Genomic DNA, 24,203 nt, shown 5'->3' with positions numbered 1-24,203 from the left:
GAGCGTGGTGCTGATAACATATGCATATTCCTATATCACAGGGGGTAGGATGAGATGATCCTCAGAGTCCCTTCCAACTCTATGATTCTATGAAATTGCCTAGAGATAGAGCAGAACTCCACCCAAACCAGAATCCACATCGAAACTACGATTTTTGGTTGGAATTGAATTCATTGAGTGGATCCAGGGCATTCTCAATGCACCAGGACCTAAACCAGTTCCAGAAACAGATGAGGCATAGCACAACCAAGTGAGTTGCTATGTCATGCTGTACCCATTATCTCATGTTCAGTATTCACAAGGCAATGCCTAATATGGTTGGAGGACATTATTGTGGCTGCTCAAGCTCTACCCTAGTCTGTGAAGAGCCTCTGGAGTACCAAAAAGACCACCCACTAGGCCTTTGGTATAAGGCCTCAGAATAGATATGGAACAGTCCAGAGTGGTTCAAAGGACCACCCTTGTTCACACCTTGTCTGCTGTGAAGGCACACTCAGAGAATGTCAGTATTGCCACTCTGTTGTCTCCAAGCATGGGAAGAGACATGTCTCTGCACACGCCGATAGTAGATAGCAGAATTCATTACGGATTTCACACTCTACTTGAGCTTTGGTGGAAGAGAATGGATTCCTTGCCAAAACTGTACAAAGCTGACCTTACTGGCTTGCTTATCCTTGTTATCTACACTGGACAACCTTTAAAACTTCAACAGTTCCGGTCTAATCTCAACTGTGAGTAATTTAGGAGCACTCTAGGGAGTCTATCCTTTGATAAAAGAGTCTTCTTTTAATATGTAATGTGCAGGTCCTTTGCTTTTTGGAGTACTGCAAGAAATACAGACTGTCATAACTACTATGCCAGCCCCAAAATGTACTTTATGGCAGGAAGTCAAAACACCAAACAATTTTTATTTGCATCTGTGAACACTTTTATATTACGCACCTCGGGAAGCGAAACTCCTAAAGGAGGTAGAGTCTGTTGGAGAAAAAAAATTTCAGCTACAATATTAATAGTAATTAAAGACAATTCCTGCAAAGAAAATTCGAATGTGTGGCCATTTTGTTGAGCTAGTAAAGCAGTTTCCATTACAAGTCAAGTCATTACAGGAAAGTAATGTGGATGTATCTTGTTTATATACATTTTTTCACAGATAAGATAAAGATAATTAACAAAAACCAAATCTTAAAAGCAATAACACTGAACCTGCTTGCCTCATCATATCTGGTTTCAGGATAGTCATTGGGGGCCCCTGAACTTTGGCCCCAAAGCATAGCCCTAGCTACATCACTGACCGCTGTACATAATTATTAGGAACTTTTCGATTCATTGCATTGTTGTGTAATGTGAAAGTTCTGGAGAACCCAAGAGTAAAAGTTAGCAAACATGATGGTTCATAAACCTGCACATCAACTTCGATCAAATTGCATTTGCTGATGTAAAGGCTCATCATCCTCAAACACGAATCCTCATGGAAGTTATTTATGAGGTGTCATCATATCTGCTTAAGCTGGAAAGAGCTACTAGGAGACTCAGGACCAGCAAGGAACCATGGCTTTTACTTCACCCATGGTATTCACAGAAGCTTGTATGACCAAACCACAGGGAATGCAGTTCCCACATCTCTCCAGTGACTTATGAATCAGCCCTCACCTCAGTGCCTCGCAGCAGTTTACCCTTCTACCATCAAGTCAGTGCTCTGACAGCATACCAGCTACGTGTGCAGCACAGATCATTATATCACAATCTCTGTCAAAGAGTTGGTTCCCTTTTGCCCAGGAAACTTGATGCTTACAGAGTTGACAACCCTAGGTAAAATTCAGGATGAGTGAATAGTGCCAGCTACAATTTATCATCCTCTTCATTTCCAACATGGAGCTGAGAGCAGCTTGAACAATGGTGGTTAATTGAAAAATGCATCTTCCTCTGGGGGGCAGTTATTAATTTCAATCTGACATGAAAAAGAAACAAAAAAATAGCTCTTGCTGTAGATAAGAACACTCTTATACTTCAGTTTTTGCTTGGAAAGGAACGATACTCTGAACACCATGGGATGAAGGAGAAAAGGATTTTGGGTCTGGTTTCAATCTTGCATTCATTGTGTGTTTTGCAACACTACAATTGTATATATAGTCTGCTTAGATAGAGGTTGAGTCCTCAAAGTGAACTCTTTTCAGTGCAAAGGCACTGTTTCACAGCAAGTCCGAAGTAATATTTGGAAGCATAGTACAGGGTTGTTGTTTTTTTAAAAATGGTCTATCTATCCATCTATCTGTCTATCTAGTAAACTCACAGCTTGCATTTAACTTGTACACATTCAGCTTTATGTGCTTGGCAAATTTGGAAAGGAGGCAGGCCTCTGGGGAAAATGAGTTTTGCAAACCCACCTGCTATTGCACCCAATGTGTTCTGACTATATGAGATTTTGGCTTTAGTTGTGATCCTAAATTGTGGGCTTACAAAACAAAAAACCCCAACTTAAAAATATTTACTTGATAGTAAAAAACAACAACAACAACGGGGGGGGGGGGGACGACTGCTCAATTCTCCAGTAATCAGGAGTAACAGTTGTCCTATTATTACAGTATTATTCGCAGGTGGGGAGAGAGAGAGAGGTTCATATCTTTGTCGTTTGCTAAATAAACATCTGCCATTTATAATACAGAGCAGGAAAGTATTACTAATCTGTTACTGATTCTATTCACAAAATAGTACTGTTAAAAACTGGTAAAAAAAAAAATCCTTCCAGTAGCACCTTAGAGACCAACTAAGTTTATTCTCGGTATGAGCTTTCGTGTGCTCATACCAAGCTCATACCAAGAACAAACTTACTTGGTCTCTAAGGCGCTACTGGAAGGATTTTATTTTATTTTATTTTTTGTTTGACTATGGCAGACCAACATGGCTACCTATCTGTAACTGAAACTGGTAAAAAGTTGAGCAAGTATGTATCTAAATACTGAAACTGCATGCATTTATGTTGCATATGCAGAATTATATAAAATAAGCCACAGTAAGGGGCAGAGATATTTTTTCTTCTTGCATACAACCACCTCATGCCAATACTCTGCTTCTAACCTTGTTATAATCTAATTCTATTGTAATACAAAAGCTAGGATTAAATTGAGTTAAAGGTTTCCTTAAACTCACTGCCCGTCAACCTCATCGTGAACTTTCATTATGTGCATGCAATTAATTGGATCCAATGAACAATTTCAGAACTGAGTTATAGTCTCCCCCATACCATATAATTAGAATATAATTACCCACAGGATATCAGAAGGATGCAAAACCCTTTCTTCTAAATGCACCCTCATTAGGAAACAAATCTCAATGTACATTTATTTGATCAGTGTGAATTAATTAACATGTTACAGAAATAAGAGGGCAGCTATAAACTGATTCTGGCATCTATTAAGACTACCATGAGATCAACATGCACAGATTGTAACTGAAATCATTTAATTTCAGTCACAAAGATCACCACAAAATATATCAATGCACACAGGTACAGAGTTCCTCTTGAATAACTTCTGCAAAGGTAAAAGTTTTCCTGTTTTAGTGTTCCTTGAATAGTTCTTCTGGGAGACTCTGTTTTGGATGGTTGGAGTGAAGATGAGAACAATGAACAAGGCTAAGATGTACGCCAGAGTTTATTAAACTTTATTTATATGGAAGACCACAACATTCTGGAAAAGACCGGAATGTCAAGAAAAGCGAAATATCAAAATTCCTGGACTATATCTTCACTCCATGCTCCAAAAAGTAATAGAAATTGGAGATCACACAGTCTAAAAGTTAACACTGCTCATAAATATGAGCAATGGAAAGATAATAAAATAAATGCAGCAAGAACAAACCTAAAATGCTGTATGTAAAATGAAAATCCAAATGCAAAAAAAAATAAGATGCATTAGTAACTGGCCCACATACTGTCAGGAAGTATTAAAAAATTTCCATGGACTCAGGAGCTTTACAGAACAATGTTTCCCAAGACTTCTTAGGCCTGGAATACTGCTGTTGCAGCATTTTCTTGACAAAGAGAGAGGAAGGAGACAGGGAGAGAGGCAAACTTAGGCAAACCCTTCATGATGCCATTCACCTCCCAACATGAGTACATTTGGAGAAGGAAGAGAGTGGCAGGAAAAAAAGGAGGGCAGGGATCCAAAGAGTCTGTGGCAAAACATGATCACACCTAACATGCCTCTGGAGTGCAAAATCAAAGACTGGTGCCTGCACAAATTTCAGAAGTCAGAGTCAGGCTAGGCATTGACAGATCCCCAGTTCTATGGAGTTATGAGCACAAGAGTCCTACAAGATTATTTTGCTTCCTCTGTTAGTGCTACTCTCGAGGCCCCCTATCCTACAAATACCTGTATAATCACACATACATTTTTCCATAAGTGTTCAATAGACATCATCACTCAAATCAAACAAGTTTCTCCCCTCCAGGTGGAGGGTTAGAGCGACAGGGGTACAGAGTCTGCACAACTCTACTGACATATAAGCTTTGAAGGTCCGTCTCTTTGTAGCGCTCTTCACAGCGCATCTGTATTGCCATTTTCATTGAGTAATTGTATTTGTAGACAGGTAAATTTACTGCTTAGTCTAGCAGCATAAAACATCTAATGTTGATGCATTGCTTGCTGCTAGCCCAAGGCCATCAGTCTAGGTAACCTCCGGTGGAGATCAGAGCCCCTTAGCTTTGCAGATATACAACGGCATCCCAAGCAAAATGTGCCCATATGAATAACTTCATTATTCTGGGAAGCTAGATCTATAAAAGAAGTAGGATGTGCAAGTATTTGGCCTATACAATTTCTGGTAAATTCAGCATGACTAAGTGATAAAACCAGAATCAGTTTCAATTACAATTCAATGTCTAGACTACATTCAGTCGCAAGAGGAAGAGGGAAATACAACGTACTATCATTAGTGAGTTAGGATTTTGTTTAGATTGTGCTGTCAGCACAAGGCGGTAGTAACAGCAGCCTTCAACCTCTCCTGCAGCCTTATAGATGCCTTTAATGCAGAAGAGCTCTTTTGGATGAATGAAGAAGAACTTACCAATACTACAGGGCAGATAGATGTGGGTGGTAGAATATGATCCTTCAGAGCGCCACAATCACATTCAGGTTTGAGGTGTGATGCACATTTGTTATGTAGCTATAATGAGAGAGGAAAGAGGAGAGAGAGCGAAATATATGTATCGTCAAGAATATAAATGTCACAGGAGTTTGGTCGATGTGAGAGTGCTGAAATACACCAAGCTGTTACGATGTAAAAATAATAATAATTAAACACAATTGACTTTGAAGGTGACCAATTTTAGATGAAAGTACAAAACTCTAATATAACATGAATAAGTAAGCCATGAAATTGATTTCACAGAGAAAGCATGACTTAGTAAATACGTACTGTATGTAAAAGCCATGTTACTAACTTTTACAAAGTTGACCAACTGAAAAAGATGATTTTTCAGAAAGTTTTTTCACAATGATTTTGTCACAAAATAACAGCAAAACAACAATGATCTATTAAAATCAAATAAACTTTGAAACTTGGTAACAGAGAATTTTTTGCACTTTAAAGTCTAAGAAGTTTTGTTATGGCATAAACTTTCATGGACTAAAGTCGTCCTTCATAGGATACATGAAGTGTTATCCCAAGTTACAAGTATGACATGTTTTTGCTGCAATGAACTAACACAAATAGGTCTCTGGAAATTAGGTTTTTACTGAACTGCTGCTCAAGATTAACAGCACAATCCTAACCATGTCTACTCAGAAATAAATCCTATTGAATTCAACAGCGCTTACTCCCAGAGATTAGGATCGCAGCCTAAGCAAACAAGTACTATCAGTGCAATCCTTTAAAGTTTGGTCAAGTTTTACGCATGGGAAGTGCAAACATGTATAATTTGGCAGACTATTTGGACTATTATTTATATGTTTATGTATAATTTGGAACCATTTAATGTGATTTGATTGTTTGTTAAAGTGGAAATTTTAATAAAACTGATTTGTAAAAAACGTTGGTCAAAATAAAACTTCCCACGGGCTTCAATGGGGAATGACTCCTGGTTAAGTGTGAAGAATTACAGCAGGCATAGGCAAACTCGGCCCTCCAGATGTTTTGGGACTACAATTCCCATCATCCCTGACCACTGGTCCTGTTAGCTAGGGATGATGGGAGTTGTAGTCCCAAAACATCTGGCGGGCCGAGTTTGCCTATGCCTGAATTACAGGTTACATTTTTAAAATACTATACATGGGGAAGGTAATTTAGCTGGTACATTCCTTTCCAATCAGCACTGTTTCATGTCAACATTTTTGTTATCAGATTTGCCTGTTTCATGGGCAGCGTCCTAGCCAATTAAGATTTCAGATTAGAGCTTTTTAATTTAGGCTATAATCCTTTAAACAGCTATCTAGGAATAAACCCCACTGAATTTGATGGGTTTTACTTCTGAGTACACATACATAAGATTATGTTGTTATATAACATGACTTGATTCGTTTGAACCAAACTAATATTTGGTTCAACAGGTGGTCTCATTCCCTGAGCAAAGTAAAATGTCTTCCCTGTCACTGTTCTCTCGTCTATATTCTTTTTTCTTTAGGTAATTCACATCCATGTTTTTGTAAGTACTAATAAAGGTACAATCTATCTTTTTAAAGTATATAATACATACGTTTTGCCAGTTACATACCCTTTAGCAAAGGATAAGTTGGCCATTTCATTTCTGAATTTAAAAGTGACTGGCATTTAATTGAAACCCTGTCCATATTAATCATTACTGTAAATAATAATAATAATAATAATAATAATACTTTTTCTGGCAGTTTCCTAGCAACAAAATAAAAATGTAGCAAATTTCGATTTCCTCCAAGTACTGAAGATTCATTGTGGGTGTCTTTTGCTCACCCCCATAATCTAAAACTTGTCACACTAATTCCCTGCCTTAGTGGCAAGGCCACTTTTACCATAATTAGCGCACACTTAAGCCATTCTACAACCAATGAGGTTGATTTGGATTCCCAACTAATCTGCTTGAATTGGCTCTCCCCCAACCTCTTCAGAGGCACAATTCAGCATTCACACTCTATTGACTTGCATGCAGTCCAGTTGTTCATTTTAAGTGTTCTAAATTCTCAAATGCACACAAAGGTAGACCCAGGTTAGAGTAAGGACCCCACTCTTTGGTGCTAGCTTTTTTCCAGCCCCTTCAGCCACAGCCTCAGGGAGCACATGCGCACCAGTAGGAAATGCTGCGGTACCACAGCCTGCATAATCACAACCATTATTATCACTCAAAGGCACTCACTGTGACTTGGCACCAGACGCAATGCAGCCCAGTCAATCCTTGGTAACATTTTACAGTTTTGTGGCACTTATCACATTTGGTTGGGCAATTCCCTTCTACCCAGAAGTGATGCATGACCTAGGAAAGAAAATGCAGCCGGAAGTAAAATCTTCCATTTCTTCACTTTTTTTTTTTTTAAAGACGCTTTCAAAGAGTCACTTCTCTACCACAGCATGCAAAGCAACATTAAACTATTAAGGTGAACTACATACTGATAAAACTGAACAGTTAATACCCTTAAGTCAACAAATATTGAAGAACAAGCAAGCAGGCCACAAAAACAATAAAAAACAGCAAAACTATCAATCAAAAGTCTTGCAAAATTGTAAGGTTTTGACCTGACACCTAAATAGCTTTGATGAAATCACCTTCAAAAATTGCTTGGGGAAGGTATTCTACATAGGAGATGCTGTCACTGACAAGGCTTTGCTACTGGTCATCCAACTGTCCTCACAGGGTGAGGGAGAACCCAAAAACAGGCTTAGAAAATTACCTTATAAGATCAGGCAGGTTTGTATGAGAGGAGCCTGTCCTCTAAGTACCTTGGGTTCCTATGTTGCTTAGGGTGTTAACATGAAAACCAGCACTTTGAATTGACGTTGGAAACCCACCAAAACACAGTGAAGACAAGTAATGGTGACTCACCTCAGTATTCTTTTTGGATTTCACATATGTTTTGATGCATGAAGCTGGTGCTCTCGAAACGCAACGTTCATGGACTGTGTACTTACAAACTGAAAACGCAACAATCTTGTTACAATTTTGAAGAAAATGTAACAACGTTCTACAATTTTGCAGAAACCTATTTTGAATAACTTAAGGTTATCAAAAGGCAATTCGTTATTTGTATCAGGAGCATGGAAATCCAAATCTAGCAATTAGCATCGAAGCAAAAAAGCACATATAATAAAGGAAATACTGCTTAACATCATGGGAGGAGTGTTTCTAGGACTAAGGTGAAATGGTTATTTTTTTGCTGTTGGATGCTGCATGTTGTTTATGTAATCTTGTAATTCAATATTTATAGTATTGAAATGTGGCACTTTGTGTGTTATTATATTTTAAGTTTGCTATGTTATTACAAAATTGTTTTTGTAGTGTTTGTAAGAAATACTTTCCTGCTTGTTGTAAGCAGCAATGAGCGTTTTTTGTGTGGGTGTTTTTTGTGGGTGTAAACGCAGCATACAAATAAATGAACGAATGAATAACAAGTGTGGTCAATGTAAGAATCCAAGACTACTCAATGGCTGAGCAAGAAATGCTTAACTTAATCAGCCCTTGCTAAAATGTCAACAATCGTTCCTAAATTGAAGGAGGGGCAGATACTGAAGACAAATTGATGCCTGCCAAATGCGTTTGTGTCATTGCCAAGAAGGAAATATCTATATTTTACCAACTATAGGCATGAGAGCAGCTGGCAAACCCAAATGCAAAAAGCAGCAAGTTTATGTTATTCCCTCTATTGATTTATCAACCTTGGGTAGTCTTCTTTCCGGATAGAAATCATTATAAATCTGTTCTTTTTATCATGCACAAGGTTCAATTATCATTCACCTTGCCAATTTCCATTCCCCAGAAAAGCTTCTGTTGCAAGATCTCCCCTCTTTCCCTTCATCGCTTTTCTGCACTTGTAGCCTTTATTGGTACAATAAAGCTTAAATGGTTTCATGGAATACTGACTCAAGAGTGGGATCCAAATATATGCTCTTGTGCTCATGGAAGCATTTTGATCCAGTGGATGTCTCTGCTAAAACAGGAGAGGGATGAACTTTTTGCCTATTGCCTGCTACCCACTGGAGCTCCCATACCACCCAACAATTAGTTCTGGAAGGCCTTCCAACCCTCTGGAGCCAATCTCAGGGGCTCTTTCTTCTCCTTTTGTTAGCAGCGGCCATCTTGTGAGCACAAGGGCATCAAATGGATTCCACACTTGATATTTTTGTGGTGACCGAGCAGTTAACATTACCGCTATGAGGAGGACTAATGCTAACTTCAGTAGTCAAAAGCTCACCCACATTCAAAACAAAAGCACCATTTATCCCATGTTTTATCTTCAAGGGTTAGCTGTGTACAAGACTTTCTGACCACTTCTTTTGCACATTACAGACATCCAATGGGAGGGCCAGCTATAAATCCAATATACTGCAGGGAGCAACCTGATTGGCCACAGAGGGTTGTGCAGCCCCAGATGTATCCTCCAGAACCCTGCCCCCCTTCTGCAAACCACACTTTAATGAAAAGCAGCAACAATGCTTTAAAAATATCAAGAGATGCAAATGCCAATTGTTTAAGAAGGGCAGGCTGTGTATCCCCATCAGCAGGTTTGTTAATATGTGCTTAACAAGATAATTCATTAAAAAAAGAAAACTGAAGCTCAACATGGATAGCATTCCCAATCAATGATGGGCTCAATCCATGTAGTGCCATCATTTCATTAGCCACCAGAATAGACTGGTGGGAAACAGTCAGAAGTGTAGTTAGAAAGCATGAGTGCCTCTGTTGACAGATACCGTTATACACAGAGGATGACTAAAGAAGAATGTGAATAACTATTTACAAATATATTCGGAGATGAGTGACAAGAACAGAAAAGGGGACAAAAAAACCTTATAGCTAGGCACCTTATAGCTAGAATTAATGAGGCATAATCAACAAAGGTAAATCAAGGCAAACAGTATGGATTGCAGACAAGGGTGTGCATCTACAAAATACTATCAAGTTGAGGTTCTCAAAATCCAAGCTGAACGATGATTTTAACTATACTGACATTATTTTCTAAGTTGGGCTTGAGTCTCCCAAGGAAAGGCATGGGCCGTTGCTATCAGAAGCACATGCTCTTCTTTTACTTGCCCTGCACTAGAGCAATCCTCTCTTAGCAGAAGCACTGGTATAAACTGTAAAATAAAGCAGGAAGCAGTTGCGAGTTTAACCCTTTGGGAGTGACTGGCAAATTGTCTTCTCCAGATGCAAAATTATCTTGTCCTTGGAGCAGAGAAGCCATTTTTCTAACATAATACTACGCCATGTTTAAGATTACAAGAATTAGCCACTGTAAGTATAAGAGCACGCACCCTTCTCTATATTACACATAAAATAAGTTTCTGCTTCTATTTTTTATTAACCGCCATTTAGTATGTCATCCAAAGCTGGGGAAAAAAATCACAGGTTATCTTAACTAGAGGTAGTTTAATCAAGCCAACTTCATACACTATGGTTTGAAGATGTCTTGTTTCGGCAAACCACAGCTAATATAAACTAGAGTTTGTCCACGTTCAGACGACATGACAGTATTTATATTATATGCATAATATTTTATATTATAAATTAATACAAAAGAAGCAAAAGTTTCCAAACTTCTCATTGCAGCTGCGACAAAGGTGCCCAAGGACTGCAGTCACTCATTCTCAAGGATCCTAGGCAACGCACACCATGATTTGTATTAGTTTATATCCGGTTCGTTGTCTCAAAAGTTACCTTGAATTTCTGGGAAGTATAAAGAGTCTCATGTTTGCCTCCTTTTCTACACTTTGGCATAAAAGCAAGGCAACGCCTGAAAATTCTTGGTCTAATGAAATCCGTGTCCTGATTAGGATGATGAACAGGGCTGGATCTCGTTTAGAGCACGATCAGAGCTAAACAGGATGTGTACTCACATGAGCAGGAGAGGCCCTGCTTGCCTACTCCTATAAGCATGTTCAAGCAAAGATTGCAATAGGCAGGCTTGTTGAAGTGTTTCAGCCTCCATACATGCTGCCCATCATCCTTCACATTCTGCAGAAGACATAAAAAGAAATGGATTTCATTTAATGGCATAAACAGTGAAACCCATAAGTGCCAATAAAAAATTGAAATTGACTCAAGAACATAAAAGACAATCTGCTTCTTCATTTATTAATTTGCAAGAGATCAAAACACAATTCTTTCAAACAGACATGTGCTGATATGGTAACAAGAGGTTTGGGGGGTTGGGTTTTTAAGCTCAGAGTTGTATTTCCAGATCCTTTTTACCTATGGCTAAGACTGCTAATACAATCCTTTCAAGTTCATAGAATGTATATCTGCCCAAGCAACATGTATACAACCTTTCCTGCATTGTTATTGCATCTGGAATGATATGCATTTATTAACTTATTTTTGCATGCATAGATTTCTTCCCCAGCTAGGGCTGTGAACACATATAGCCCTTGCTATAAGGCATTTTCCTTTAATAATCTTTTCCTATGCTTGGTTTTCAGTTCATGAAAGATTATCACCAGATGGATGCATCTGAATTCAATTTAAACCAAAAGTTTCACACAGAGACACTGAACTGGTCATCAGCAAGAAGCCCCCACCCCCCTGAGAAACAGATATCTCAAATATATTTATTTTAAAAATAACATAAAATGCATAATTAAGATATATTTATAGTTGCACAGTAGTTTTAATTTTTGCCATTTATTCAAAAAGAATGGTCATTACATGTGATTTCGCCCTCCATTGGAACAGAACATATGGAGCGACTTAGCTGGCATTTTCCTTATCAGAGAAACAAACAAGTCTTGAATGTGGGTGTTCTGCCAATTAAATACTTGAGTTACAGGCTGCAACTGATCCACAGATCCCATTACATAAATACAGTGCACTTTGGGAAAATAGCATATTAGATTTTTTTTTTTGCTCTGGTTTACTGCCAAATATCAGCCACCTTAGCTGCTACCTATAATTATGTGTAATTGTAACTTAATAATTTCTAGAATGGAAAAGTCATGTTGTTATATCACCCCATAAATGAGATTTAAATAAAATACGTAGGACTACGTTTGAGCAATTCTCACAAGTCACCCACCAACTTCCTTTTACCCCCTACCAAATCCTTAGGACCCACCCTATCCTCTTGACTGGCATTTGTTTTAACTTATTTTTAATATTATGCTTTCTATTGTTGTAGCCCACCCTTGAACCTCATGGTGACAGGCAAAAAAGGGGAGGAAAAAGACTTAGCAACAGGTAAGATTCACTCAGAAGGTGAGGTTCCAACAAAAGAAGACTGGCTTTTTGAAAATGATGGAGTACATGGAACTGGCAAGATTAACAGCAAAGATTAGAAACCAAAATGATGACAAATTCCGTGAGGACTGCAAACTTTCTATTGAGTATTTAAAGAACTACTATAGCAAAATGAAAACGTGAGCAGGATTTGAAATATGAGCAACAGCGTGAATTATTAAGATAATAGGTTAAATTGAATGTGTTGAATAGTATAGGCAAAATATGCAGCATTTAAGGATCAATATGGAAACCATGGAAGGGGAGGACAGGAAGTCAATTGATAAAGTAACTTATGGTTTATGTTAAAGTTTGAAAAGTTTTTTTTTCTTTGTGAAAAAATAATAAGATTTTTTTAAAAAGAAGATTTCACCCATTTTTCTGTTCGGTATTTCTATTTGTAGTTGTCAGCTCTCTCTCCCTCTTTCCAATTTTCCATATGCAGTAATGCTGATTTGTGTATCTTTACTTAATCGCAGTCTTAACTATGGTTTCTGTGTCATAAACACCAGCTTGGATCAAAATGCTAAGGTATCTTTGCATGGACTGCAGATGGCAAACAAGAAAGGGGCCAAGGGAAAAACTCACTTCCAGTGGACTTCAGTACTATCAGTACCAACAGTAAAAATGGGTACAAATGGAAGAAAAAAAGGTTACACTATTTCACTAGTTGTGTGCCTCACTGTCTGTAAAGCTGATTGAATTCTGCAAAGAGGTTGGACAGCTAAAACATTTTTCACTGGGTTCTGGTTGGTTCAGAATATTTAGCCTTCTTACTGCACTGTTTTTAGTTGCTTCTTTTTGCTGTTGTTTTTGGTTTTTATTTTACTGGTGGTTATTTTATGTTGTACCCCACCCTTGCACTGTGAGTTAAACAACAGAGCCTAGGGCTTGCCAATCAGAAGGTCGGTGGTTCGAATCCCCGCGATGGGATGAGCTCCCGTTGTTCGGTCCCTGCTCCTGCCAACCCAGCAGTTCGAAAGCACGTCAAACTGCAAGTAGATAAATAGGTACCGCTCCGGCGGGAAGGTAAACGGTGTTTTCCGTGCACTTCTCTGGTTCGCCAGAAGCGGTTTAGTCATGCTGGCCACATGACCCAGAAGCTGTACGCCGGCTCCCTCAGCCAATAAAGCAAGATGAGCGCCACAACCCCAGAGTCGTCCGCGACTGGACCTAATGGTCAGGGGTCCCTTTACCTTTACCCTGGCATAAGTACCAATGAAAGGCGGCATATAAAAAATAAAAGAAATAAACTTGGCATATGTGCTGTGGAATTGGTAAGGCAGTTTCTCCTTTCTCCGCCTTTATTTTATTCTTATTTAGTGTGTATGCATCAGAGAAAAAGGGAATGAAAAAATCCTTTTAGCAATGTCCTATATTAGAGAAAAATCAAAATCCAATTGGGTGGGAAAAACAATTCTAGGTTATACAGAAACTCTTAGCACTTGCAAAGTTTTGTCTTTGCAACAGCTCCCCAAAGCTGTTTCTGAAATAGTTTCCAAAAAGAATTAAAGCTACTCCCTCCTGTGGAAATCCAAAGAACAGCAATAAATCTTCCTTCAAGCAAATCTTTTTCCAGAAAACAGGATTTTCGTACTTAAACCTCACTAAATCTCACTGTGTCAGAGTATGTGTAGAAATATCCTACAATCTGTTCACATATTCTCCAGACTTTTAAGATCGTCATAGATAGTCTTCCATTTTACACTCATTTTAAAACTGGAATAAAGAACACATTCTGCCTAAGATGAATGAGGGATTCTGAAGTTTTCAATATTGTTTATAAGCATCAGATATATTGTGCATTCTTGTACTAATTTGCATTTATACCCTGCAAAACAAGTCCAAAGTGTAGCAGTGGAGGTACAAAGGAAAATTGCATTGAGATAATCACTCTGGCATCAATCTTACTTATCTGCTTCATCTGCTTGCGGACCAATTCAGCAACAACTCTCTATACTTTGAATGTAAATTTTCATCAGCCACATATTTACTTACTTATTCATTCATATGTTTATTTTTTAAAAGGTTAATTTTAAAACTCAGAAGGTACATAGGACTTATAGTATTGCATGTTACAAGGACACGTGTTACGAAGCTTTTAAAAATCACATCTTGGACGACAAAGAAAAAGCAATTGCAGTGCAACTCTGACATCTAGCGCCAGAGAAAGAGAACACAAATTACAAAGGCTGAGCACACTCCAAAAAGTAGTGCTTTTATAGTAGGGGGAAAGGCATGGTGTTGTTTTTCTACCAAACCAATTCATCTTGGCTGCGAGTCCTGGAAGACCTGCTCCCTGCCTTGCATACATTTTTCCATCTTGGCCTGGGAGGATAGGGCCCTGACTGACTCCAGCTACAAAAGCTGAACAGAGTATTTGTTTAGAATTTTTTTTTTTGTTGGGCAGGGGATTGTTGCTGTTATTGATATTATTCTTTGTACCTTTATTTTAGATCTTATGTTTAATGTGGATATTGTTCAGTTTGGTTGTGTAATTTTTATATTTTATTTATTGTTTATGACTACTTTTGTTATGGTGGAATAAAGTATTTCTTCTTGTTGTAAGCTGCCTTAAGCATGGCTCTTGAACCAGTGTTTTTTTTAAAGGGGGTACTCAAGAGTATGCAGTACCGGCACCTCTTTTTGTTGTTGTTAAAGTGTGGCACTTATTGTAACAACTTCATGGTGGCAGCAGTGATGGGTTGCCAAAAGTGAGAGCTTGTCCCCTTTCTCACCACTGCTGCTCCTGTGTCAGTTTACCAACACAGAGAAAGCAACAGTGTTGTGAGGGCTGGCTGAATGGCCTTTTGAGGAGGAAGAGGACCAGCAGAGATGTGGGGAGGATATTTTTTCACTTGAGGCTCAGGCAACTTCAGTAGCAAAGGTTTGCCTTTAACCAGCCTTGGCTGGTGCCTCAGCTGCCAACCTAGCAGTTCAAAAGCACACCAGTGCAAGTAGATAAATAGGTACCAATGTGGCAGGAAGGTAAAAGGTGTTTCCGTGCGCTCTGGTTTCCGTCACGCTGTCCTGTTGCACCAAAGCAGTTTAGTCATGTTGGCCACATGACCTGGAAAGCTGTCTGTGGACAACACCGGCTCCCTCAGCCTAAAAGCAAGATGAGCGCCACAACCCCATAGTCGCCTTTGAATGGACTTAACTGTCCGGGGGTCCTTTACATTTTTTTTACCTTAACCACGCAGATATGCTATTGTAATCAGTTCTGTGGAATTGTCTTTCAAGACTGGTTTGGAAGGTGTACGTGGTGCCTGTTTTTCGGGTGTTAGCTACCAACAACCCTTTCATTGGGAGAACGGCACTTGCTGAAGGTATGCAACCAAACTATTTTCTGGGTCTTACTATTAAGCACATGAGATCCTAAAGAACCTGGGGCCATAGTATTTTTAAAAAAACAACCTTATTTCTCACACCCCTGCCCTCATTGCAATCTGCTGCTGAAGCAGGTGTGACTAGGCCTGGCGTCTTCAACAAAAATTAGGCATTTAGTGCAGTTGCACCAGGGGTAAGGGAACACTTTCCCTAATGAAATGAAGCTGGCACCATCTGGAATGCGTTTTGTACACCCAACTTGGATATTTCAACAAGCATTATTAAACTGATTTAGTTTTTTCATAACCTTCTTGTCACATGACCCACTCTGCACTTGTTTGTTTCATGTCTCTTGTGCTGTTTATTCGTTACATTGCTTTGGTTTTAACTGAGATTTTGTATCTCACATTGATATATTTTTATATGTGTTTTCAAGGGAGGAGGAGGAGGATTCAGAGCTCTGGAAAATGGCCTGAGTAAGGTGAACTGGGTAGAAATCATCCAGATACATAGTATATACCAGGGGTCAACAACCTTTTTCAGCAGGGGGCTGGTCCACCGTCCCTCAGACCATGTGGTGGGCCGGACTATATTTTGAAGGGGGGGAGGAATGAAAGAACTTCTATGCCCCACAAATAACCCAGAGATGCATTTTAAATAAAATCACACATTCTACTCATGTAAAAACACCAGGCAGGCCCCACAAATAACCCAGAGATGCATTTTAAATAAAGGGACACATTCTACTCGTGTAAAAACACTGGGCAGGCCCCACAAATAACCCAGAGATGCATTTTAAATAAAATCACACATTCTATTCATGTAAAAACACCAGGCAGGCCCCACAAATAACCCAGAGATGCATTTTAAATAAAGGGACACATTCTACTCGTGTAAAAACACGCCAATTCCCAGACTGTCCGTGGACCGGATTGAGAAGGCGATTGGGCCACATCTGGCCCACAGGCCTTAGGATGCCAAGCCCTGGTATATACCTTTCTTTTTAAAAAGTATGCATAGTTCAAAAATTGTGAACAGGGACATAGGAGAGCCATTTCTGAAAAAAATGACCTGTCACCAATGTGGAGAAGGGTAGGTAATAAATTAACAATAGTAATAACAAGGAGAAGTCACACTGAGAAAATGACTGGCATACATCTGAGGTCTCCAGCCTTTTTGCTCCAAGGGCACTTGGGAAATCTAAGACGCTGTCATGGGCACCACAAAATACCCATTTCACAGATGAAAGATTGGGAGAGGTTCTGAGTGGCACTAAAGAAATAACGTCCTCAAGAAGCAAGTAAAACATGACCAGACAGCAGGCAATGTCCCCCTGCCAAACACAAACACCAAGTTAAAAAAATTAAAAATCAGGAGGGGGAGCTTTAGGTAGATGCCAAGGGGTTGTTTTGAAGACAGTGGTGCGCATCAGCAAAACATTAGGGGTTCATACCGCCAGCTGTACTTCAGGTTGAGAACTGAGAAACATATTGTTATAACAATAACAATAAAAAAGAAAAACATGAAAGTAAATTGGGCCACATACCTGTATAAGGATTTAGTAATTGAGAAAGAGGACAAATTGGTATTAGAAAACTATGAGGAAATAAAACAACAGCTAACAGGTTCGATCCAACATCATCAATTACATGAAGTGTTTAGGGCAGACAAGAAGAAAGGCTTCTCTAAAGAACTCTCATTATTAGATAAAGTGTTGTTACAAAGTAAGGTTAAAATAATCTCTAAAACCTATGATGCATTATTGGAGTGGGAAGTCAAAGATGAACGGGTCAAAGATGTAATGATCAGGTCGGCTATAGATATTGGAAAATCTATTAATTTAACATCACGGGAGGAATTATGGAAAAAGAATTGGAAATTCACGGCTTGTGAGGCATTAAAGGAAAACCTAATCATGATGTTTTGTAGATGGTATTTAACACCAGCCAAAATAGCAAAAATGCATAAAACAAAAACAAGCCTGTGCTGGAGATGCAATAAAATGGAAGCTTCTGGGATATAGTTTACGTAGAATTAAAGAAAATGTTTAAACAAAGTTTTGTAAAGAGAACAGAAGCTTTCCTATTAGGGATAACAGACACAGATATCACAAAAGAAAATAAAAAAATTATTCCTCTATGCCACAGGGGCTGCTAGAATACTAATTGCCAGAAAATGGAAAAAGGAAATTATGCCGACAAAAAAGGAATGGCAAGATAAATTATAAGATTATATTGAACTGGCCAGATTGACAGAAGCAATTAGGGAACAGTCCAAACAAAAGTTCCAGAAATAATGGGGAAAATGTAAAGAATATTTTAAAAAGCAGTGCCCCCAAATAAATACCTGGTCTTGTTTCGATTAACTTCTGCAGGAAGATTGATGGTTCTTAGGTTACAATTTGGAAAAATCATAAAAATAAGTCAAAAAAGAGACAGTTTAGAAGGAGAAAATAGAAAACTGTGTACAGGATGAAGAAAGTCGAAAAAGAAGAGTTTGGAATGAAAATATGGTGTATTTATATGTGACAAATTTTTCTTTTCTTTTTTGTTTTACTGTTTGGTTCTGTTTTACTGTCTTGTTTGTTTTGCCTTGGGGGTCAAGGGTAGGTTCTGTTTTTGATGTCGGTGTAATTGATTTATGTTCTAAATAATTTCAATAAAATTAATTTTAAAAGGGGGGGGAGTACTGAGAATCACAGCACTACAAAAATGAGAGGAGACCCCTTCAGATCAACTCTGACCATGCTGGTTGGGGCAAATTGGAGTTGAACAACATCTGCAGGGCTGCAAGTTCCCACCACTGGAATTCATGAAAATTATAGCTCAGAATTAATTGAGGGCAACAGGTTCCCCATCGCTGATCTACACAGACTTCTCAAAAGAAGTCTTACCATTCCTAACTGTACAGTTGCCATACGTCCAGATTTTTCTGGACATTAGAGGGATTTCAAAGGCAGAATTGATGTCCAGGGGGAATTTCTGAAATGCGGCGCTTTGTCCTGGATCTTAGGCAAGTCAACCAAAATAATAAAAAAATAAAATGTGTTTTTGTAAAAAGAAAAGCTCACCAACCTTTGGGTTTCCCCTAAAAAGTGCAAAAAATGGGGTCTTCCTTTTAAAAAAACTCAACAACTTTTGGGGTGTCCTGGTTTTTACTTTTTGAAATATGGCAACTCCACCTAACTGGGTATGCTAGGAACTGAACCTGACACCTTTCCCATGTAAAACATGTGCTCTACCTCTGGGCCGTAGCCCTAGGTATAAGGCAATCTAACTAAAGAATAAGTATATTTCATAATGCTGAAGATATCAAAAGGGAACTGCACACTTTGTTCATTGAAATTGGAAGGCATCAAAGACTTCTTGGGTTAGTATAAAATAAATTAATTATTAAGTTTTGGTGAATTTTGTTTTCTAATGACTTTTACAAATAACACATTAAAGAAAACAACTTTTGATAGTTGCATTATGTAAATATGATCTAGTTAATTAATCCATGTAATTGCATTGTATCTTAATTGTTTTGTTCAGCATCCTAATTGTACTACTAAGGGTGGCATAGAAATGCAATTATAATAATAATTATTACTATTATTAGTCAATTTTGCAGCTGCTCTGCAGGCAAGTCTCCCATTTATCCCAATAAGAGCTTTGCCTGCAGAGAAGCTGCAAAAGCATGAACTAAATAATGGAAGTAATAAAAAAGTGAATGAAAAATAAGATAGGGATAATTATTTCACAATAACATCATTTTTCTTCAAGGCATTTGAGAATATTTACTTCCTTGTACTTATACGGTTTTTTCAAACTAAAACAGCTGTTAATTCAGCAAGAGAGCTGCATTTTTAATGGATTATATAGAAATTATAGAATGACAACTTTTTTGAGGGGGTGCCCTTAATTTATACAGCCAGTGGTTCCAAAGCTAAGCATGGCCATCACTTTAAGGTAGTATTTTGAAAAGAAAAATTGAGAGGGGCTAAAAAAAGCTTCAGTGGCCAATGTAAGAGATCCAGGAAGCAATCCAGAAAGATATTAGTCACATGCCTGGTTTTTGCATTCTTCCATTTTCCTATTAAAGAGAACCCCCATGGGAAATGATTGACACCAGAATCATACCATGGGGGAGGCAGGTTTTAACCCTTTGCTACAGTCCTAATCCCTATCCAGATTGGGCAATTCTTCACGAGTGTTTGCATCTAGAAGAAAGCTCCCATACCCAGACATTCTTTCAGTTTCCAAAGCAGTTCACAACAATAAAATTCTGTGTCAGAAAGAGTGATGAAACCCTACCCACAGCACCACTTGTCAGTTAGGCATAGACTGCTGCCATACAAAGTATCCTATTATTTGTTTTAACGCTCTACAGAAGAGGAAGGGAGTAGAACTCTCTTTTTTATAGCCACCCTATCACACGTTATTTCCAGATTTCCAGGATAAAAGGAATACCAGGTCCCTTTAAAAGTTCCCAGAGGTGCCCACTAAGGGTGTCGGCCTAAACAACCAAACAAAAAAAGGATTCATATGATGGGTTTACACCAACTGACATGAGAGAAATGATATGATGGGTTGCGGTTCATTCATCCTTTGATTTATCTTTTTGGTGGTTCTTACACTCTCCAGTCCAAGCAACACTAAGAGTGGGATTGTAGTCATCCCTCCCTGGATCCATTCTTCCAAGGAAACGGTGCCATCATGGTCATAGTCAATTTCTTCCATCATCTCATGAAGAATCTGTTAGAATAAAGGAAGGAAACCAAATATTAAAGTAAATGACATCAAGGAAGAATGCATGAAAGCTGAGAACCAGTCACCACACATGGAAATAGAAAGTGACAAAACTCAAAGCTAAAACATTTTTTTCTCACTTGAGACAATTTTACTTTGGAATATGGAACAGTATAGCTTTTTAACCTATCTTTGCTTTGTTTTGTTTCTCCGTTTTTAAAAACCATGTTAGCATCTTTTTCATCTCCTAGTAGTGCTTCCTTCAATTCTATCGCTGAAATTCTGACTAGCAAAGAGGGAAGTTTGGAAAAATCACTTAAAAAAAAAACTTATTTGTTTATAATAGTAAATTTACTTCTAATTTACTTATAATAGTAAAAAAAGGAGAAAGGGAGATAAACCCTCAATACATTTAAGGTGTGCTTTTGTGAAAATTCTGGCCTGCTGTCATCTGAGAGCACCAGATCTCTACAAAGGGCATGATCCCTTTCCATCAGGCTGCATCTAAAGGGGAGGTATGACAGTGTGGTCGCAACTCCATTAGCTCAGCTGAACCCAGTTGCCAGCGGATTCTTCCCTACAGCCATGACCACTGCACTTCATCATTATGTTACAGCACAAAGGAACTCAAATCTAAACATAATTATTTTCCTCTTCCCTTTTGAATCACAGCTCTTTACAGTTTATCAATTGTATAAAAAGGGTGTCGTTAGGGAAACAGACTGGAAAGCAAACAAAAATATACCTGTATATTTTGCCACACTTAATGAGTCACTTGCTGTACCTATTCACTGAGCAGGCCTTGCAAGGATTTTTGTTTTCTACCTAGGCAGTCTTTCCGTCAAGAGATTCTAAAACTTAAGTGCAACGGAAGGCACTCGTCAAGTTCAGAGATAAAGGGTTTGTGTGTTTTAAAAATACCTTGCATCTTATTTTAAAACCTCAAATGGGGTAAACCTTTGTCTGTGACACAAGAATGTTATCACGAGCATACAAAAAGTTATCCCCATTTTAATATGACAGCAGCAGGCAGAAGCTGCTGCTTTGACCACTCAGGACCATTCTCCAGTCATAAATGATGCTGAATTAAGTTCCCGTTACTTTGCTGTCTGTGGCAACTTTAAGCCAAAAGGTTTAACTTTAAGCCACTCTGCTATAACAGTAAAGCAGCTGGAGAAGGAGAGGTAAGCAGAGGTCAGAGAAAGGACTGCGAGTAGAGTGGTGTCCTATTTGCCATTCTTTGGTCCTCATGGGAAACTCTTAAAACCAAATGTGATGCATCCTAGAGTGGCTAAATGAGAAACAGCTGTGGTCAACCTGAGGCAGCTCCATCTCCCTTGGTGCCTACCCATAAAAGCAAGCCTTGAGTTAGAGACTAGGTTGATGGCAGCAGGTTCCAGGAACCCTCGTGAGATGGGTGGTTGGGTGGCGTCATGGTAAGAGTCAATAAAATTAGTGGCATTGAATGGAGAAGTGTGTCGTGATAAGGCACTGATATCAGTATACATTAGCAATTTGTATTAATGACTTTTTAAAATAAATAACAATTTATTATAAATATGTAATATGTGCATTGCTGTTTTAGTTTTATGTACATATTTTTTATATAACAAGTGCTATAGCAATGATCTAAATAAGCAAGCAAACAAAATGTTAACCTTAAATCAAATTATTCAAAACAATCCTTAGATACTTTCATTATTAATTAAATCATTGACCTGAAGAAATGCTTACTGGACTGAGTTCAGTGACATCCCATTCAAGATACTCTGCAACGTGCATCATCTGAGCGATAATGTTTTCCAGTTCCTAGGCATGAAAACAAGATACATGATCCTTGTTAAACATACTTACAAAAATGCTTGTTAATTTATGCATATCTCTCCTTGAATTTAATGAAGTTAACTGAATTGTTTTAACACAAACAAAACAGGTATTTTAAAATTCAACTGACAATGTTTTTGGGGGTGTTTTTTTTAAAAAAAAACAAGTATTAAACATTAATTCATCTTGTTGAAATAACATTTTAGAATTTTCATACTAGAATACGACTGAAAGCAGAAAGGGACTACAGAATCAAGCAGGGTTGGCAAGTATTGATGGAAGAAGAAGAAGAAGAGTTTGGATTTGATATCCCGCTTTATCACTACCCAAAGGAGTCTCAAAGCGGCTAACATTCTCCTTTCCCTTCCTCCCCCACAACAAACACTCTGTGAGGTGAGTGGGGCTGAGAGACTTCAAAGAAGTGTGACTAGCCCAAGGTCACCCAGCAGCTGTATGTGGAGGAGCGGAGACACGAACCCGATTCCCCAGATTACGAGTCTACCGCTCTTAACCACTGTACCAAACAGAAATATCAATTTCTTGCTTAAAAGCCAGTTCCACAGATCTAAGCATATATGGGGTGAGGTAATCCTTCAAGTAAACTAGTTTCAAGCTGTTGAGAGCTTTATATACCAATAGTAACATCATGTACTGTTGCTCTCAGGAAAAACTGTGCAAATAAACATGGCTGTCTCTGGAGTCATGGAGGCAAATGTTTATTTTTTTCTGCACAACTACATACAATTTAAGTGCTTCATTCCAACCTGCCACTCGAAAACCAACTATTTTTTTTTAAAAAAATGTTTATTTTCTTGCCTTGCTTATACAAATACTTGTTTCATTTACATGGATTTCTTCCATTGGCTTAAATCTAAAAGGTACTGTTCAGCAAGTGGGGAAAAAACTTCCTCACAAAGCAGTGATCTTGTGAGATCACTTCGGTGATTTGTTTAGCGAGACTCAGTTCCCACTGACATCAGTTATGACTCAGCAAGTCCCATAAAGTGCAAACAGCTTAGTTGGCATCAAACTCTACAGCTGCAATTTTGATGAAACTATCTGTTGCGTATTTAACACAAACACCTGCAAATTCTTACAAAGTTTTCTGTTTCTGTCACATTACAACATTAACAAATGCTGCTATGAATTAATAAAATTACAGTACCGAGCTATCCAGGAAACCATTCCCGTCTGTGTCATACAAGCGAAACATAACTAAGGAGAAAGAAAATATTAAAACCATTATGTGAGAAAGCAATGAGCTCATATTTTTAATTTACGTCATCAATAGACCAGAACCCTAGTCAGAATTAAGCTATACTAAAACCAATGGTAGAATTTACCATCCTCCCACATACTGCCACCATTTGCAGCAACATTTGGTGAAGGGAGCTGTAGTCCAACACATCTGAATGACCACAGTTTCCACAGCCCTGACTTAAGGTTTCACCCGAATCAACCTATCATCTTTTTCTGAGTGAGGGCAACCACATATATTTTAACTCCGTTTTCAGCAATATTTAAATATTAAATATTTTAAAAGCAAGAATCTGTAATGAAACAGCAAATGCCCAACCTGGGAAATATTCACTAGAAGTGTCAGTTCCTTTCCCTCCCCTATACCCTCCCCTTGAAGAACCAGATTAGATCAATCATTGCAATCACCTATTATATATATGTTGGAGACTTGTATGCATCTTACTCCCCCTCATAGCTTATTTTTAAAAATAATAATAATAATCATATTTTTGTACAGAAAACGAATTTATGTGGATCACATGTGAACTGGGTAATTTACAGGTATAGCTAATATCCACGTTCCTTGTAGCGTCATCACGTGGCTTCATGGGCCGGTTGTATCTGAGAGTGCTTAGCACACACGTTCTTTGATTTCCATAAATCCATAAATCCATAACCTGGGGTCCATG

At 38.3% G+C, this 24,203-nt stretch overlaps 1 protein-coding gene across 2 annotated transcripts in view; it reads right to left on the bottom strand.

Moving 5' to 3' along the window:
• DGKB (diacylglycerol kinase beta) overlaps positions 1-24,203 on the bottom strand; it is a 223,250-nt gene that overhangs the window by 158,861 nt on the left and 40,186 nt on the right. Inside the window, exons 7-14 of one of the 2 annotated variants that reach the window (XM_033165554.1) lie at positions 23,441-23,490; positions 22,186-22,260; positions 20,338-20,457; positions 11,017-11,134; positions 8,009-8,097; positions 7,325-7,441; positions 5,065-5,163; positions 943-975 (exon numbers count right to left, since the gene is read on the bottom strand). In XM_033165554.1, the coding sequence (XP_033021445.1) occupies positions 943-975; positions 5,065-5,163; positions 7,325-7,441; positions 8,009-8,097; positions 11,017-11,134; positions 20,338-20,457; positions 22,186-22,260; positions 23,441-23,490 (701 nt within the window). The remainder of the gene's footprint in view (positions 1-942; positions 976-5,064; positions 5,164-7,324; positions 7,442-8,008; positions 8,098-11,016; positions 11,135-20,337; positions 20,458-22,185; positions 22,261-23,440; positions 23,491-24,203) is intronic. The other variant, XM_033165555.1, reaches the window with a different exon arrangement.

The sequence above is a fragment of the Lacerta agilis genome, chromosome 12 (genome assembly GCF_009819535.1).
Source record: "Lacerta agilis isolate rLacAgi1 chromosome 12, rLacAgi1.pri, whole genome shotgun sequence".
Classification (NCBI taxonomy): Eukaryota; Metazoa; Chordata; class Lepidosauria; order Squamata; family Lacertidae; genus Lacerta; species Lacerta agilis.
This window is presented reverse-complemented; position numbering and strand designations above follow the sequence as displayed.